At 35.9% G+C, this 19,233-nt stretch overlaps 3 protein-coding genes across 5 annotated transcripts; 1 reads left to right on the top strand and 2 right to left on the bottom strand.

Moving 5' to 3' along the window:
- Window positions 1-3,115: 3,115 nt before the first annotated feature.
- Vmat (Vesicular monoamine transporter) lies at window positions 3,116-12,183 on the top strand. Of its 2 annotated transcripts, none has more exons than XM_064130951.1 (13): window positions 3,116-3,265; window positions 3,339-3,457; window positions 7,213-7,367; window positions 9,168-9,383; window positions 9,579-9,741; window positions 9,815-9,957; window positions 10,047-10,229; window positions 10,313-10,414; window positions 10,513-10,687; window positions 10,751-10,802; window positions 10,935-11,118; window positions 11,208-11,341; window positions 11,411-12,183. In XM_064130951.1, exons 3-13 carry the CDS (start codon window positions 7,253-7,255, stop codon window positions 11,477-11,479), a joined length of 1,536 nt encoding a protein of 511 aa, XP_063987021.1. In that variant the 5' UTR covers window positions 3,116-3,265; window positions 3,339-3,457; window positions 7,213-7,252; the 3' UTR covers window positions 11,480-12,183. The 2 variants fall into 2 exon arrangements, with proteins under 2 accessions (XP_063987021.1, XP_063987022.1); XM_064130952.1 differs by having other exon boundaries at window positions 3,151-3,265; window positions 3,342-3,457.
- A 2,960-nt stretch (window positions 12,184-15,143) lies between these two features.
- On the bottom strand, window positions 15,144-17,981 carry LOC135167606 (E3 ubiquitin-protein ligase RMND5A). Of its 2 annotated transcripts, none has more exons than XM_064130954.1 (6): window positions 17,505-17,981; window positions 17,040-17,323; window positions 16,297-16,733; window positions 16,071-16,173; window positions 15,854-16,008; window positions 15,144-15,793 (listed from the first exon to the last, which is right to left on the bottom strand). In XM_064130954.1, the coding sequence occupies exons 1-6, from the start codon at window positions 17,638-17,640 to the stop codon at window positions 15,712-15,714; spliced, it is 1,197 nt and encodes a 398-aa protein (XP_063987024.1). In that variant the 5' UTR covers window positions 17,641-17,981; the 3' UTR covers window positions 15,144-15,711. The 2 variants fall into 2 exon arrangements, with proteins under 2 accessions (XP_063987024.1, XP_063987026.1); XM_064130956.1 differs by having other exon boundaries at window positions 15,144-15,775.
- A 152-nt stretch (window positions 17,982-18,133) lies between these two features.
- On the bottom strand, window positions 18,134-19,136 carry LOC135167614 (V-type proton ATPase subunit e 2-like). The gene is made up of 4 exons (XM_064130966.1): window positions 18,905-19,136; window positions 18,690-18,737; window positions 18,495-18,582; window positions 18,134-18,421 (listed from the first exon to the last, which is right to left on the bottom strand). The coding sequence occupies exons 1-4, from the start codon at window positions 19,000-19,002 to the stop codon at window positions 18,395-18,397; spliced, it is 261 nt and encodes an 86-aa protein (XP_063987036.1). The 5' UTR covers window positions 19,003-19,136; the 3' UTR covers window positions 18,134-18,394.
- Window positions 19,137-19,233: the final 97 nt, after the last annotated feature.

Here is a 19,233-nt window from a genome sequence, read left to right as displayed (position 1 = left end):
ACGGGGAGAGCTCGGTGTGGGCACTGGGGCTGATAAAGCTGAAAACCAAGCTCTAGCCTTTTGGATTCAACGAACGCCATCCCGCGGTATATTGCTTCTGCATTATAATCAATAGGGGTGACTTGCCCCTTGTTCTGAATTGCCGACCAGTGAAACTCTTCCGACTATTTGTTAACTATAGCAATAGGAACATTTTGAATGAAGGTGAGCCTATGGAAATACTACACTAACAAGAAAACACTGTGTATGTCTCCTGAAGATAAAGACAATTCCTCAGTGATAAGAAAACGATTGCGTATACTAACGGCATTTTAATTCCATGATTTAATCATTTTTCATTTATAGGTGAAAAATTGTGTAATTTACACAAATTCTAAAAAAAACATGTCTGAATTTTTATGAAATATTTCCACGTGGGAAGGGGTGGTCTAGCTGTACATACATCGGGTACAGTTACATCAGCGGATAACTAGATGTTGGCTGCTGGGGTTGAAGGTAGATCGCTGTGTGATCAACTAGTGCAAATACAAACATCTGCCCTTAAATTTAAAAGGAGAATCGATAAGCTGTGACTTGAAATTATTCAGAATTTCCGGAGAATAAAAATAATATTACTATTACAGCATAGAATTGTGTCGTGTCTTCCAGGTTTATCTATTGAAGTGGCTGAAATATTGAAAGCCACGTTCTGGAAAGAGTTGCTTACTCCAACTCGTTAAAAATGATTCCGCAGGAGAAAGGAAAATTGGCCTAGCTATCAAGGATCACGTCTTTTAACAGTTCGTAAGGGAACAGTTTGAGGTAGCCTGAGGGCAATGATTGATAGCATTAATAAAAATTCAGGTGAACAAAGAAAGGCTGACCAGTCTCTCACGCAATTGTATTTGTGAAATTATTTTTACATGCCAATTCCAGACTTTTTTTTCATCAATTTATGACGTCCATTGCAATGAGAAAAAAAAACACACACATACAGTTACAAATTTATTCCTGATTATCAGCCGAGTACAAGATGACAAATTGAGAGACTTGATAATTCTGGTTTATCTGACCTGAAAATGAAGACTGAGCTTTACTATTAATTATGCGATAGGGGTCGGTTGAAGAGGTGTATCTGGCACAGACAGCCACCATCTCCCTCCCACCCTGAATGGCATACCAAGGATGTGGTATAAGTGCTGTGGACCCAATGATATGCCGCACAATAAAGAAATTCCTGGGATCTAAGCGCGGCACACCGATTGAATTGCTTTTATTCCCGTTATGACTGTAGTACAGAAAATTCATTGATGGAGATCATAATTTCCTTAGAATTCTTACGTAATTTCCCATTGCAATCGTCTTCTGCTTTTATTTTTGCAAAATTATGTCATCTCGAAGAAATAAACTTTTGGCAAAAATTTCTGACTGTTTTATTAAATATTTTTCAATTTATCTTCTCTTTTCATCCATCATCACATTATACTTTCCTCCTTGCTTTTTTCTCTCCTTTCTTTATACTTCTCCATCCATAATTCAGTGAAACGATAGATGAATAAATTAATAATAATAGTAATGGTACCACCAAGTCTCTAAAAGTTCCTCGTCATTCGTGAATTTATTTTCAGAATAATTCCTCCCAGTTTATAATTTTTCCTGATATGCTTTGCTTTGTTAATGGAACAATGGATTTAGGCTCGCGCTGAATATTAATAAAACTCTCGAATATTCATGGGCACAACCGAAACGATAATGTCAGTTATACCCTGGTGATGGAATGGTGTCGGAGTGAATGAATGGTCTTTGCCAATATCGAATGAATGGGATTTGAAGCTTCTTTAGCAACAAGTTGCTACTCGGTAAGTCTCTCACAGTGAGTATGCTATAATCAACAAGTGACTCAGTCTTCTTGTTCCCCATACCTACTGGAATTCATATATATCGGGCGCTACAGGTGGGTAGCTGACTGAATTTTAAGATGCAATTGTCAAAGAATCCGAACGATAATTCACTCAGCGAATTACCGCTGGAGCATTCTGAAATGCTTTTCACGTACGAATAAATAAAAATGATAATGATGGATGGTTTATTCTTCTCGACTACGCACGCACTTAACATTTGGCAGGGGCTCCAGGATAATCCCACGTTGAATTACTGACGCTTATTTTTATTCACGAGGAGAGATGAATAAACTAGCTGTGGATTTTTTCGGAATCTTTCATGCTTCAAAAAATGATTGATTAATTTATTAATTTTCCCATGGAGAGCATTAATGAACAATCATATTGATAGGCTCTAACATTTAATTCGCCTTGAATATTTGATATCCAAGTACCATAATTTTTATCACAATCCAGAGATAGAGAGGTTTGGTTATTGCTAATTCACAACTTTATTGTTAAATCAATGAGAATTATTAAGAGTCAATTAATATAAAGCATGAAAACCATGAAAAATATAACCAGATTATTCAATGTTCCAATGTATAAAAAATCAGGGCAGTGTAGAACTGAATCGTCACGTTTTTTTCGTCATAATTGACTCTGTATAATAATTGAATTTTAAAGAGATATTTTCCGGAATATGGAAAATAATTTTCTACCTCTCACTCATGCACATTTTCCACATGATTTCGATATTATGAATAAAGCATAACGATCAGATAAAAATGCCCCACATGCGCAGCAATGAATTTGAAGAATATGATGATTTCTGGGACGCCCTATCCGAGCGTTTTAATAAAGACGTTGAAGGTATTATCATGGTAGTTCATATCATGGCATTCCTGAAGTACCCGAGATTCCACGAATGGTCGTGACGTCGATGTTAAATTTCACTTGGCAAGTATCTCGAACGATTAATCCCCACAACTTCAAGCCCAACGTCCTCTGAATATCCATGGAATCATTGAATTACCCCATATCAAAATTCACTCAGTCAAAAGACATTTTCCCATCCCCCCTTATCCATTATCAGGGTGTGCATATGGAGGGGTGAAAGTTGTAAAGAACGATGGAAGAATGGGCAATAGTGAAGGGTGATAATGGTAATAGAAAGGGAAATATGGGCATGTGGCTGGATGGTGAGAAATAAGGGAAAAAGTGATGCAGGAAATGATTGAGGGTGGTGGTGGTAAAACGCTTCTCTGGACCATGCGCTTTGGATCGACGCGAGGGTGGGTAGGGGTATGACTTGGCCGTCGAGCGAGATCGCGAGGATTGGTAAGAGCCGACACTCGTCAAAGACGCTCGGTGACACGCGTGGAAGGCAGACCGGGGGATAGCAGGTATGATCGAGTCAGAGTAAACGAAATTTTTCTTCATTCCTTGTTGATTATTTCTATCAATTGAATTGTCCAGAAGGACTGTTGCGAGAATGCCGCGGGGCCGGCTCAAGCTTGCTACCAGGGGCTACAAAGGGTCCGACGAAAAACTGCAGCAGTGGCAATAGCGTCATTATTGAAGATCGAGGTACAACGGTGAGTTGACTTTTTTTTTTTCAAATTCTATTTCCGTGATTTTAAATAAATTTACGATTCTTTGCCCGACTCATTAATTCTCAACATTCCCTAACTAAATTAGTATACAAAGATGTGAGTAAAAAGTTATGTAAAAAAAGTCAAAAATTTCGGATAATTAAAATAAAAAAACAATCTTCCACAATGAATAATTGAAGAAAATTCCTTTACATTCCTTTGATTTCCAAGCGGATGTCAATGAATTTCCTGGCATACATCCCCTCACTCATTTCCATGTGTCAGCCCCAGATTCATCCCCACATACATGGACATCAAGTAAAATGACAAAGTTTCCGGGAGCGTTCATGTATACATGGTCTAGGGTACATACCTGACAACTAAAATTTGTCCCTTCTGGGGTGAGGGAATGTAGGCGTACTAAAATGACAAGGTTAATGTTTAATAGAGTGATCGTTAACAAGGTTACAAAGCAATCTGCATAACCTGGTATAACCGGGTACTAGGAGGCTACTTTACTGCTGTTGCCAGCGCTTCCAGAGTCTAACGTTGAACCCCCTCGTGTCCCTGTAATTAACGCTGATAATCTTATTACTGGTTTCGTCAGAGGTGGTAACTGATAAGACGAACCAACTTTGTGCGGCTATTTTTCAGGAGAGTAAATTCTTTTGCAATTTTTTTTTTTAGATTCTACCCAGAAATTCTCATGTTCCATCCAAGATATATAAATTTTGATAATTCTTGTGTCGTATGAGAAAATATGAAATAATGTTTTACGTATGGAGAAAAATGACTAGACGTGAATAGGCCTAAGTACACGTCTCACAGATGTGTAATCCACTATTTCGTGCTAGTAAGCAGCTGAACAATTATGATACCAGACATGAAATCCACCTATAATAGAGATCAACATATTCATGAGTCTTATTAAGAACTCATGAAGTATTAGAGATATTTCGATTGATGGCCATCGATTTAGGGACAAGAATAGGAATATAGAGGTGTTGGATGTGAGACGCCCAATGAAAGAGAGATAGGCCATTGGGTTGGTAGAGGTGAGGGCTGGGGGGTAGAGCATTTTCCGCAGAGGATAACGTAATTGACGAAGTAACTCGTTTAGAGTGCAATATCGCGCGACAAAGTGGCGAGACGAGGTAGCAAAATGGATGGAACGGTGAGTGAGAAAGAGCCCGAGATCTGGGACGGTAGGGGTGCATTTAAACCACGCACTTGCTGATGGATCTGGCTAATAAATCAGAAATAATAATTCATTGGATTTCAATGATTTTATTCATACGATATTATTCCAAATCCAATTATTTGGCTCATGAGTTAAAGTTTTACTAGTTTAAATTTAAAGGATTTGTTAATCACAAAGAAACGTGAAATTCAATTCTTATGAAATAAACATCGCTTGAATTGCGTAAATCCAGCTGTTGAATGCCCTATTAATAAACTTTATTATCGCCGAAGTTGTCAATTCGCATGAGGAGACGTGCCTAAGCGAGTTATCCCAACTAAATGTGAAACGACTAATGGACCATCTTAGAAAGCTGTAGTCAGAAACGTAAGTTTATCTATAGAAGCTAGTATGCCCATCTATTGCGAGTTGTGGAGGCAAGTGAGCTGCCGGATAGAGCGATATGACTAATTGGAGACCATTCTTGGTAGTTGGCCTGCACCTTTAGTCTCTTAACTCTGTTACAAACTCAAAATAGCCCCTTGAGTTCAGCATCAATAGTCCCATCATCGTTGTTTTATTTTTCATTAGTTGATTATGAGACAAAGGGTTTTCAGTTCGTCAATAAGTCTTGATATCGTTTTAATATCGACCACAATAAAATCCCAGAGTGCAAGATGTGAGATGCATGGTCACGTACACCATAATTCCTCGCCGGATATGACGTCTGACACGATTTTTCTATTAGCCAGAGGATTATGCTCCCCCTCCCTCTCCCACATTTTATACATTTTTTTTTTTTTATGAACGATTTAAGCTTTTTGGTCAAACGCTGGTACGTGACGTGTTTTTTCGATTCATATGAAGTGCTAAAGTATGCAGTATTGTGAAATGATTGAGGCGAATTATTTTATTTTTGATAATGAGACTGAGTAAAGTGGATACCACTTGATCTGGCTGGGTGAAGCGAGAGGACACTACCGGCTATCCCTTCACACCTGTCGATTGCAAGCCATACTGATGTCAATCGAATGAGCTGGCCTATTCAATTCAATTTGATTCTGCTGCTTCGCAGGTTTAACGGTGAAAATAAATAATGTCGAGTGGAGAACAAAAAATTTTCAAATAAAATGAGAAATCATGATTATATCTGTAATTCATTTAAAAATATGAATCAATATCATTATTTATGTTAATAAAAGGGGATGAAAGGTTAATTTTTCTGTTTATAGTTTAAGAACTGTAGTACTATTAGGTTTGAAAACAGCACTCGATTCCTTCAATGTGGAATAAACGTTCGCATAAAAGCCCGCACCGTCTGAGTCCTGAACAAATATCTCTGGCATCTCCTAGCGATCATTCTTTCCTATAATTACTAGAACGAGACACTGATTTAGAAGCCCTCGCGTAAACGTCGTGACGAAGGATGAAGGGAAAGTCTACTGACTGTATACCGCACTTCACTCATTCCCTCATTCGGCCCCCCACCCACTTCTTGTGGTTCGTTTCACGAGAATAATGCTAGCACCCTTGGGGACTGTGCTCTCAAGAAAATGCTGATTGATTCCCTCCCCCCACAAATCGTTCTTTTCTCATTCTTTTACATTAGTCTAGTGCATGATGATTCATACTTCTTAAGTATAAATCCTCAGTATAATGGAAATAGCTAATTATGTTCGAGGCCTGAAAAAGTAAAGATGGACTTCACATGGTGACAAGGTGAATCGACTAATTGAAAACTATTTCTGATAATTTGAGAAGAAAAATTTTGAAAGCAAATGATTTCTCCACCGTATGAGTTAAAATTAAGAGGATAAATATACATGTAGATGGCAATGGTCGCTATTTGGAAAATGGCGCTCCTTTTTGACAAAAATACCGGAAGACGAGAGAGGTAAAATCGAAGGCATTCACAGTCATCGATTTTCACATTTTTTTTTGTTCCTCTCGTCTCTTTCAATTCCTTACTTATAGGTTGACGATGAGGAAAATTGCCTCGCAGCTCGCCTCGATGCCTTTCAATTCATTCGCATCTTCCACTTGTACTCGCACCAACACAAACCCTTCACCTTTTCCATCTTGCCAGTACTTGGTTCCTTTTCTCCCCTTTGGAAGACAATTAAGTTTCGCTGGGGCCATGCGGTGACACGTACAAGCACTGAGCTTTCAGGGGATTTCTTGTTGGTTAAAGTACTTGTAAAGCATGATATCCCCTCGTATTTGTTATTAAAATTGGGTAAATATTGTTTTCATCAATTAGTCGATGTGGTAATCCGGAAATGAATGACAATTATCAATTTCCAGTGGTGAGGCTTTGTTATTTGAATGTTGGAAAAAATTTAGTTGGAGGAAGTCAATGTTAAAAAATTCTCAGGGTAGACTTCCTCCTAAAATAGCACTGGGAAATTGCGAATTTTTGTCTGAGCCAGGTAAACCAATTTTATGAGAAGAGGTTCCTCGAATCCATGCGAAATACACTTTACCAGGTGAAATGTGATTTTAAAAAAATCTCCGGCTACTTTTCCCTTGGCTTTTATCCCCAGCCATTGATAAAAAGACCCGACGATTTGATTTTAAGGTATCGAAGGTATCATCAAGTGAAGAATAACCTGGGAAAGATGGCCGGTGCAGTGTGGAGTGGTTGGCTTCAGCGCTGTCGAGAGTCTCGGCAGCTCGTCCTCGTGATTGTTGCTATTGCCCTACTTCTAGACAATATGTTACTTACAACAGTGGGTGAGTAGATGTATTCCAACGAAAATAATATTCGCAAATGAAAAATATAAGAAAGAAAGAAAGAAAGACAATTGAATTTTCAAAAATTTCAAAGATGGAATGATAATCTTGATCCTTATCCTATAGCAAATACAAAAAAACTAAGCTTTCAGTTCAAATAGCTTAATGAAAAAGCTCTTCCTCGGGCTGTACTCTCTCCCGTAATTATTTCCTCTAATATCGGCGCGGATCTGGCGATAAAGATTGCCACATTTAATTAGCTATCCTTTCGAGTAACAGTACAGGGAAAAGAAAGAGAAAAACCGAAGAAAAGCGGAGGGAGGAACTAAGTTAAGTTGAGCTTGAAAATCCTTTCTCCCTATTGGTAAGTGAAAATAAAATGAGAGTCGAGTGACTGAGTCCTGTGAAAAAAAGGTGAGTTTGAAAAATTTTTTCAAGTCTACCAGACCCTTGTTTCTGGGTCTTTGATGATAACTGGTTTTTCTTGGGTTCTTGGACCCCACCAACTCTACGTTAAATAGTGAATAAGGTCAAGTAGCCAACGCCCCCGCACTTGCCATCAACTTTTTCAACTTTTCACATCCTCCTCTTAGAAAATAAAGTAGAAAATAAATGGAAACAATTTGCGTGAATTCTGAATTTGTCAATTGAAAAACGATGAGTCCAATTTTTACATCCGAGGATTTTTGTTCGCAGAGACGAACATATCCAATGATGAATGTCTCTTGATCTTCTCTCTCTCTCAATATATGTACAAAATCACCTTATCAAATTTCCCATCGTAAACAAGTTTCACTCTCGACTGAGCATTGAGACAGAAAATCAAACGTTATAGTCTTGTCCCTATGCAGAAACACTCGTAAATTTCATTTCCGTCCGGGGGATTCAGCAGAATTGCCAATCGCATTACGAGAGCGTATATGCTAGGTACAAGATATACCTTCTTCGATCAATCTCATCTCGCTGAGGAAAAATGGATAGGGATTGATACATGGATTTATCGAGGGAACATTCCACTACCTAATAACTCCCCAATATTTCATCAAACTATCTTTTTCATTGTCCATGAAAATTAGTAGATGAAATAATTATCTCTCCGGGACGAATTATAGTTAATAATACAGATTGGTGAGCTTTCAAATGTCCGTATGACAATAATTAACGCCATTTCAAAGATGAAAATGCTTTTTAATGAATGAATGATTTATAAAAATGCTCAACTTTTCAAGTTGTATTATTCGTTTGGTATGTGGCGAAAATCACTCATTCTTATCTAACTTTCACCTCCCAAAATCTTTAATTCAACAGCTATTATTTCCAAGTTGTCTTCGCTCCCTATGTAGTAAAAGCATAAACAGAAGGGATAAAAATATATAGACACTCGGTGTGTCACGGCTGTACCAATCCAGATAAGTGGTCATGCATTTATGTAGTATTTCTAGATGCTTCAAATGGTGGTAATTTTTTACGCTCATTCTTCGCCTTGTGAAATCAAGAGGTTGAAAATAAGATAAATAACCGGAAACTTGAAAATTATGGAGTAAAAAAAAATGGGGGGCTGGGATTTGAATCCAGGACGGACTTCCAGCATGTGAAACACATATTTTTTATCAGAGTTTGTTTATTTAAGTCATTCAGATTTACCTAAATATTTAGTAGTAGAATACTACTAAACTCCTAGCGAGGAAAAAATCTTGAGAGTAAACGCTCCATTACCGTAATAAAAAAATTTCTTCTACTAAATCGCCGGACACAAGGTATAAATGGAAATGATTTCTTCATTTTTATCAATTTCTACAGTGCCGATTATCCCGGGATTTTTATTTGATATAAACCATCCGAATGGAACGGAAAAGCCAGACATCTCGATCGGATTAACGACTGAATCAGCGATTCCATCTTCATCTAGTACAGCAACTCTTTCAAGTAAATGCATATGCCCTTCAAATGATTTATCCAGCAAGGATCTCCAGTTTCTTCTTAATAATTCTAATGCTGCTGGGCCTACTTCGCTGGGTAAGTCCAGGTTTATATTCGGTTTTAAAAATTTCATTTTTTCCTACAATAACGAATTTTTCTCTATCATTGTATTGTTGAGTCAATGAAATCGTTCTATAAGTAATGAGTCGTAGTTGCAAAAACCTTTACATTTATCAAGTGATGAATAAATATCAATAACAAGCATAAAATAATTGAATTGATCTGTTGAAGGTCCGACATCATCAGCCCTCAACCTCTCTTCTGTTCTCGACCCCAAAAAACAACTTCGTCACAAGGAACTTCTGGAGGAAACTGTAGCCGTTGGTATGATGTTTGCATCCAAAGCTTTTGTTCAATTGTTGACAAATCCCATTGTTGGTCCTCTCACACACAAGTATGTCAATTTCTCTTTATTCATAGCAGAGGGATAACTGACGTCTCATCGTAATGAATTTTATTTATTGCAGAATTGGTTACAGCATTCCAATGTTCACCGGCTTCATCATAATGTTCCTTTCGACTCTTATATTTGCCTTCGGTCGCAGCTATAGTATTTTATTTTTGGCGAGGGCTCTTCAAGGAATCGGTTCTTCCTGCTCAAGTGTTTCTGGTGATTTCGACATTATCTTTATGAGGCTTTCAATCAACAATTCTATCAAACATTATCAATTCTGATACATTAATTGAATAATTATTCAGGAATGGGAATGTTAGCTGAGAGATATCAAGACGACAAAGAACGCGGTAATGCCATGGGAATAGCCCTTGGTGGTCTAGCCCTAGGTGTCCTAATAGGGCCACCCTTTGGAGGCGTTATGTACGAATTTGTTGGTAAATCGGCGCCTTTCCTAGTATTATCTGCCTTAGCTCTTGGTGATGGATGTGAGTTTTGGAAATAAATTACGATAATTCGAAAAATTTATAATTTATTACCATTCTCAATTAATTGATGACTTTGCATTTAGTACTACAACTTTTGATGCTCCAACCTTCGGTTGTCTATACGGAATCTCCGCCGCCATCTTTAAAATCTCTCGCCTCAGATCCTTACATAATTATCGCTGCTGGTAATTCGTGATCGATGATTATTTTGATAATTAAATTAATTCGTCCTACTGAATTTACACTAATTTATTTAAATGTTAATTTTGTTAATGGCTTTTAGGCGCTATAACATTTGCAAACATGGGCATAGCAATGTTAGAACCGAGCTTACCAATCTGGATGATGGATACAATGAATGCGAAACGGTGGGAACAGGGTGCTACATTTTTACCTGCTAGTATCAGTTACTTAATTGGAACTAATCTTTTCGGCCCTCTAGGCCATCGAATGGGGAGGTGAGGCGATTTTAATAATTTCTAAACTATTAATTAATGTCATTGATAAAATTATATTTGCAGGTGGCTAGCGTCATTAATTGGCCTAGTAGTCATTGGTTTCTGCTTGATGTGTGTAAGTGCCAGGAAATTTTTCAATTGTTGGATAACATGATCACTTGAATAGAAGCAATATATTTATATTAAAAATAATGGATGAAGGAGTCGATTAAAGAATTTCCGTATGTATGGTTAATTTTCTTCACAGATACCTCTCGCGACACATATTGATCACCTCATAATCCCCAACGCTGGTTTGGGCTTCGCCATTGGCATGGTTGACAGTTCAATGATGCCTGAGCTCGGTTATCTAGTTGATATTCGACATTCGGCTGTTTATGGGAGTGTTTATGCGATTGGGGATGCTGCATTTTGCCTGGGTTTTGCCATTGGTGAGTCTATTAATAAAGCGTTTGACTATTTATGGCAAAAGTTATTGCCGCTTCAACTAATTAATTGAATGATTTTTATTAATATTTAGGACCTGCATTAAGTGGTACATTAGTCAACACAATAGGATTTGAATGGATGCTCTTTGGTATCGCAATCCTCTGTTTTTTGTACGCTCCACTTATGTATTTCCTCAAAGCACCTCCTACCAAAGAAGAGAAGAAGGTACTGCCCATCCCAATAAAACACTATTTCCCGAGGCCTTCTACTAAATTATATTATCTGTTCTTTTAGTCTCTCATTATTGGGGAAAAATCATCGGTGAGATACGTGACTTATTCCAACGAGGAGGACGAGCAATAAGTGCATTACATTTTTTTTTATCCTCCAACACTTTTTCTATAGTATTTTATTTGAATTTTTCTTCTTTCGAAAGTATAAAGTCATTGCTCGGTAATTTTTTAATCTTCGGGTCTATCTAGGGATTATCTTAAGTACTTAATTACTGAGTAATGAAGAGTCTTTGGTGAATATTAATTTATATACAGTGTTAATTTTATCTAAACGCTGGAAAATAATTATTTTCATATATTTGCTCGTCTCTTTTGCACTTTGAGATATTTTATTCTACTTCTAAAATATGGTTTAAAAACTATTTCGTCACTTTAAGATTGTAAGTGTCCAAAATACACAGTTTTGCGTTGAAAATATGCATGATGTATGTTCGTGGGCTATGTGTACCGTCATAAACTAAAAGAAACCCCAAATAATCGATAACCAGAGATAAAAATATATTTGGATGAGTATAGGAGTCAGTCTGGTATATTAGGAACAAGTGGGCTCATAATAAATAGAAGGAACAAGATCAAACTAACGTATTCCAACGTATAAACTATAGCTGTTACTATGAATCTACAAGTAGTTAATGAATCGTTGAATCCGCCACAAAAGTAACAAGTGATATAAGTGCAAACTATCGTTATCCGGGTGATGGGAAAATCCCAAAGAAACCGATGGGCAATGAACTGAATCGCTGAAGAATGTTATTATTTCTTGGAGACATGGAATTATCATCTAAATTATTTTTTCAAAAGTTCAATGCAAAACCGCCTGTCGAGGATTCCTTGAATGGCTGCAGGGAAACCGAGCGAAGCAGACAGGTCTCATGAAGAGTTTCTCAAACACATTAAAATTGATAAATTGGTCAAGGGCAAAAATCGAGGATATGTACCTCGCGATAAATCAATGTCTCCCAGAAGTAACAGTTGAAAGTACCGTTTTTCAGAGTTGAATAAAATCGTGTGTTATTAGACAATTCGCAAAGTTGAAAGACGATGCTCACAAGGATAGGTTTGAAACATTCGTCATCGTGTTTAGAGAGATGTCGAGTGAAAATTATATGCGTAATGACGAATTACCCTACGAGAAACTGATCCGCAATAAAAAGAAAACAAAAAAGAATAGAAAAAAATTAGATAAAAGAAAATATAAAGTAGACATAGAATACATAGTATAAAGGTATTTCGCTTTCGCATTGCAAGCTCTATCGATGGAAAACTGTTCTCAATATATTCGATGTCACCACTTGTTGTTAGAAAGTAATAATTAATGGCACACTAATAATCGTTACTGTCGTATATTTACTGATGATACCCTGCGTATAACGTTCAGATCTTATGAGCTACCCATTACATAAAAAAATATCGATTGATTTAAGAGTTAGCGATTTTAATCAAGAGATTGGAAGAATAAACACCTAGAAAGATCATTGTCATTGGATGATACACTATTATTGCTAATTTAGACTAAAGCGTTGGGTTCCACTGAGGAAATAGTATAAGATTATATAGATATTATGGCGGGACAGTTTCTCGGGGCTAAATCTGGATTAATTTATTGGCTGCTGCGGCAGCTACTCCTAATACGAAATGCGAGTCAATTTAAGTCAGGCGGTAATTGAAAATAAAGTGATTATTGTGACACATTGACGAATGTTTCCCAGCATCGTGTTGTGAAGGATAAGGAATGAAGGCTTCAAGTAATTGGACAAAGATGAAAAAATAGATTTATTCTTTCTGTATGTACGAATAGATGAGATTAGAGTAAAATATTCCTGCGCATAATTCCTTGATTTTGTTGACAAAATCAATAATATTCTGAGTTCATTAAATTTCGTACAAACCCTTATGTGCTTTAGGACGTAACGAATAAATTATGTAATATTTATTATAATCGGTGTAGTAATTGCCGAGGCTCATTCGAATTGCCGATGCAATCAGAGAAGATAAAAATTATCTAGAATGGAAGTAAGGGCTTGTGCATGAGAGGAACTGGGCCACGTGGCTTCGGACATATCGATCATATATTGGGCATACAACGAACATTTAAAGGATTATTGTGTTTATATTCAGTCAACTAGGCTTAACATTTGATGATTACTGAAATGATTATGATTGTGCGAGACGGGGGATGCGGATTATTCATATATCTACAGCATTAATATCGGGCTGCTATTGTGAACAGACAATAAGCAATGAATCTAAAAGTGAATAGAGGTAATTAATGAGAATAATTGTTTATTATAACTGATTAAATTATGGATAAAAGAAATTCCTAGCTTTCTACAATATTTTTTGTTAATCAGCCTGCTTCGAGTATTAACAATGATGTAATGGTATTCCTTTTCATTGTTCCGTATCTCTCTTCTCGTAATCCTTTCACCAATTAATGGGCAGTTAGATTAATTAGTTATGGTGAATGATGATAAAATTCATTTGTAATTATTTACCGATGAAAAATTTACGGAAAAATTGGAACCATGTTTTTAACATTAATTATAAATATATAGAATTAGTAATGAGCTGGTGCATGGGTCCGATAAAATGAGCAGAGGCAGAGCAACTGATGAAAATCATCGAAATGTCGTCCTCTACGTAATATTTTTCATTTAATATCTGAAGAATTTATCGAGGTTTGATGATTGATTGAGGCGTTCTAATAGTTAAAATAATATATTGCGTAATTTTGAGCTTGTCAAATGGGATATAGTGATGGATTGTGAAGCTGTTGGGACGGCAGAGGCTAATGTGTAAATTGCATTTTCTGGGTATCATATACTGTAACAGTTATTAATCGAATAAACAAATAATTGTCGTTAATTGATTGTCATTTATTTTCCATGACTTCAAATTAATATCATTGTTGATCTGAATCAATCCTGATGAAAAATCTTCGAGGTTTTTGATATAATTTCTTTAATGTGAGAAATTGTTGAGAGGGTGGCATTTAATGCTCCAATTACTTTATCTAAAAATAAAACTAATCAATAATTATTATTTCAATTATTTAATTATTAATTTTACTTGATTCCGAAGAAGGAGCAATGAAATCTGCAGTCTGATTTATCCCTGATACCTCTTCACTGGTATTTATCTTCTTGATACGATCATTAGCTTTCTCCAAGAGGGATTTATTCAATTGGATTCGCTGAGAGAGGGCCGACAGTTGAATCTGATGATAAAGCAAGAGTTTCAGATTTTTTCAATTAATTAAATATACATTTCATAGGATTTTTACATCGATATCCGTATCTGTTGGAACACGTAACTCCACGTTGTCTGAGAAATTATTGGAAAAAGTGAAGGGCTCTACAGCCTCTTTCTTCACTCGATCCACAGCTTTCCTGAGATTGTCGTAGAAAAGCCCGTGGGCCGTTAGAATTTTTAATTCATTCACTTCTCTTTTTTCACTAGCACTTGATTTTGAATTCATCTCTTTAGTAATTAGATTATTTAGTGACTGTGGGGTGTTGGTCTGGATTTGTTCACTCATCATGTGACACCATTGGATACCAATAATTTGTTTAATCAATAAACTCCAACTTCACAGAGCGAAATAAATAAAAAATAGGGAATGTAAGGTTGAACATCGAATTAAATGGCATCGATCTCAATCCAATTCTTTTAATTATCTGAAATCAATGGAATCTATCAGTGAAAAATATGTCAATTACACAAAGTTGCTAAAGTAGTTTTGAGTTTTATATATTTTATTACTTAAAGATTTATTTCAGCACACTATTCAGCGTGACTTATAAAATTTTTCATTACGCATTTCGATTGAAATTCATTAACTATACTTACATTATCTCTTACAAAATATTATGAGGGTCGGTGAGTGCAATAAAAATCTATCTAGTTCCCTTCATAATAGCTGGTAAACTCAACACACTTTGAATCAATTTTTATTATAAACTAATGACCTTAGATCATTCGTTATATCTTTAAAATTGTCAACTTATAAGAAATGACCAATTCGTACGAAACTATGAAATTATCGACATTCTTTCTGTTTTGTTTCATTTTCTCAAATACAACTCTTTACGGCTTCTATTATGACAATTGGGGTTTGCATGAAATCCGCTCATCGACTAACAGATGAAAGGTAAAAATAAAAAAAGGTTCCATATTTGCTGTGCTAAAAATACACAACCAATTTTTTTATCACTGGTAATTTCTAAACAATCGAAGAATTTCATGGAGAACTTCAATTGAAAAACGATTAGTATTGATTTATTCCAACAATAATATTGCAGTTCAGAAGTAAATAAGTCTTGCGTCCTCTGGATTTTGCTCCACGGGGCAGTATGGACACTTGAGCCTGGAAACGAATTGATTCCTTTGAAAAAGTGATTTCGATATCGTTGTACTTGGGGCTTAACTTATGCGAACGACGTACTTGTTGGAGTTTGTCAATTTATTAAGTGCATCCCTGGATATCACGTGACCACAAACCAATTTCATTGGGGGATTATTCTCAGTGCTCTGTTGACGTAATATGGGGCATGCGAAGACCGAATGGTAACGACTCTGTTTACCCAAGTCTATTTCAATCTGAAATGGAAGGGGACAATGTTAGAGACAATTTCATATTCAGTTGATTTTAATATTCTTACTGGAAGCTCATCTTTTCCATTCCAAATGCCAGTGACTTGTCTCTGCTGCATTACTTGTTTTATGTTGAGTAATGCAGGCAATGCTGTACATCCTGCATTCACGCTACAATTCAAATAAATAAATTCACATTTCTCATCAATAAATGTCTCTCATGAGAACATAGTTTCAGTTAAACTTATCTGTTGAAAAATTGGACATGTGAGATAATAGAAAAAATATTGTTACCACACAGACAATGGGCTATCCACACTTAAACCCAATAAAGTGCATGCCTCTTTGGTAAAAACATCATGAATATCCAGCCATAATGTTGGATCCAATAAATGACTGTAGGGCGATGATTGTATTCCATTTGGCAGATACAATAGAGTCCCCATCAGGGACTGTACCTCTTTCTCATGACGATTTACAAATTGCGTTAAATGTTTTCGTGCGTACATAACTGCCTCAGCTTGACTACTAGGGCCCTGTTCCACTAGTCTTATGAATTGTAATCTATGAAGTTTAAATTCTAGTGATGAGTTCTGGCCGAGAAGTGCATCTCTATGATTATAAGCCCATTCTAAAGCGGGCTCGAGATTTCTCTGTTTTAAACAATCGAGTATATAGTTCAATTCTGTGAATGGCTCTTTCCTTCCTTCATCAGTCTTTATGCCAGTTTCCTGAAGATTAATAATAACGATTCAGTTTCAATCAATTTCAATTTGTTTTGATATGAGAAAAATTGTCTTGAAAGTAAGAAATTAAGAGAAAAAATGATGATTTTTTTTATATCAGTTTCCATATATTCAGAATTACCCGTTTTTCGTTGTGAATAGCTCAACAGTAACTGATGTGATTGAAATGTAAAATGTTGTATATTATTTTAAAGATAATTGTCGAATCTTTAAAATAAATTTTAATTCATTCAAATGACTTTATTTATTAATCCTCTCATATCATCACTATCATCAACATTTAATACATACAGCAGCAAGTTCATCCGCAATATCCAGCATTCCTTGTCGATAAAAATGTTGACAAATCACTTGATTCAAAAGATGTGTTTTCTCAGCACTATTGAATACATCTTCCCTACTGGTACTAGCAAAATCCGCAATGAAAGTTCTGTCAATTGCTTTTCCAACTTTGGAGACTGTGCTGTGGGACTCACGATGATTAGTAGCCAAATCTTGAACAGTGTCACGGACTTTTTTCATCGCTTGTTTGAGTATTTGGACTTGACTCGGTGTCAACTCTTGTTCAGGAGGTGCTAGATAATCCCAAGAGTACAAGAAATACAAGATAATGAGAAAGATAATGTCTGTGTCTATGAATAAATGCTGTCAGTGGCCTTGGCAGACTTGAACCATTTTGTAAACACTGGATTGACGCCTGGTTTCATTGTTCTCGATATAAGATCTAATGATTGCATGATTCACTAATAAACATACCTTCGTCCAATTCTCGTTTCAACGTTTCAATCTCATTGATTAAATCACTCAACACTTCACCAGCCTTCTCATTGATATCCTCAAATTTACGCAATACTTTGTCGAGCTCACGCTCAACCGTATTACACGCCTCCATGATTATCCGTGAGGGAATTATTTTGACTGTTGACTGATTCACTTTAGGGAATGAAACTATGGATTTATTTTTCTGTTTTCGTGATAAATGACTTGCAGTAGTTGGGAGAGTTAGAAAAACACTGAGTAAAAATACTGCATTCGACGATTTTATTGTGACACACTAATAATCAATAATAGAGAGCAACGCCATCTTTATTTTTTTCACTCTGTCGGTAACTTTACAGCCTATTATATTGACATTCAATCTTAATTATAATTCATAATAATAGAATAATTAAAATTTTATCATATGACTTTAAAATTAAATTTAAAAAGTAGTAATCAAATATATGGAAATCTGAGAGATGAAAAAAATTTTGTGAAGAAATTGTTTGTGAATAAAAAGCGAGTTGGAAAAGAGGTTATAACGGGTATTTTTCTGCTTTTCATAAGTAACTAGATATTGTATGAAAAAAAAAATCATCCTGATCGATTAACTAAGACGTTTCACATCATGCAGACGATTATTTTATTTAACTATAACATATATTATTTATATACACAGTATCGGCTCCAAATAACACTTAGTGTTGATAGAATTAATTAAAGATGGATACTTTGAGTAGTTCCCACAATTATACATTCATTAAAGGGAGTTCCCTTCTAAACTCTCAGGAATAGTGGCAAATGTACTCGGAAGTAATTCTCATGTTAAATCAACAGTTTGGTTTACATAAAACGAATAGCTTAATAGCCTACATGGTGGAGTTGGCTTAATTCAATGTGATTGGCTTTCCATCCTGAAATAATTGATCAATGTAGAAATTTCACAATTTCGAAGAAATACCTGAAATCTTTGGAGAATATTCTTACCCATTCTCGTGCTATCATCAAGAGTGTGTGACTGTCTAACTTGGGACCTACAAGGGGATTCATTTGTGCCATATAGCAACATAACCAGCTAGAGGAAAAAAGAACATTTTAATGATTATTACAAATCACTGCTGAATTTCATTGATTTATTTATACTACGGAATGGTGAATTAAATTTTTGCAGGATCTACTTACAATAACCAACATGTGAAGGCTGTCAGCATCAGAATAACTTGGAGAATGCTGAAATGAATTATTATTCTAATCAATTCCAATTTGATTAAGTAAAGTAAACCTAGTTTGATTATTAATAATGCCAAATCGGTATAGGCTATTTTTACGATAGTTTCCCATTTTGATGGGATTATCTCAAGTTTGAAAATTGGTTGTGGAATAAAAATTTTACTTACCTACGATTCGGCCCCTTTGGAACGAAGAACGGGAGTACGATTCCTACCCCACCCCAGAGAGCTGTAAAAAATACCAACGGAATTGCAGAAGCTCCCATTTTTCACTTTACACTAATTATTAATAAAAAAAATAAGCTTGAATGTAATTTATTTCACAAATGAACGTTTGTCAATAGTTTTGGGCGTACTGTTTGTTCGACCTGAGATAGTCACACACAGACTGGCCAGTCACATGAATCGAAAATAACCGAAGTTGGCCGAGTGAATATCGACGGTAGATATTGCGCATATTTTTCAAAATCTTATAATCATTCTCTCATTAATATGAG

Source organism: Diachasmimorpha longicaudata, chromosome 11 (genome assembly GCF_034640455.1).
Source record: "Diachasmimorpha longicaudata isolate KC_UGA_2023 chromosome 11, iyDiaLong2, whole genome shotgun sequence".
Taxonomy (NCBI): Eukaryota; Metazoa; Arthropoda; class Insecta; order Hymenoptera; family Braconidae; genus Diachasmimorpha; species Diachasmimorpha longicaudata.
Note: the sequence above shows the minus strand (reverse complement) of the source record. Positions and strands in the feature narration are given on the sequence as shown.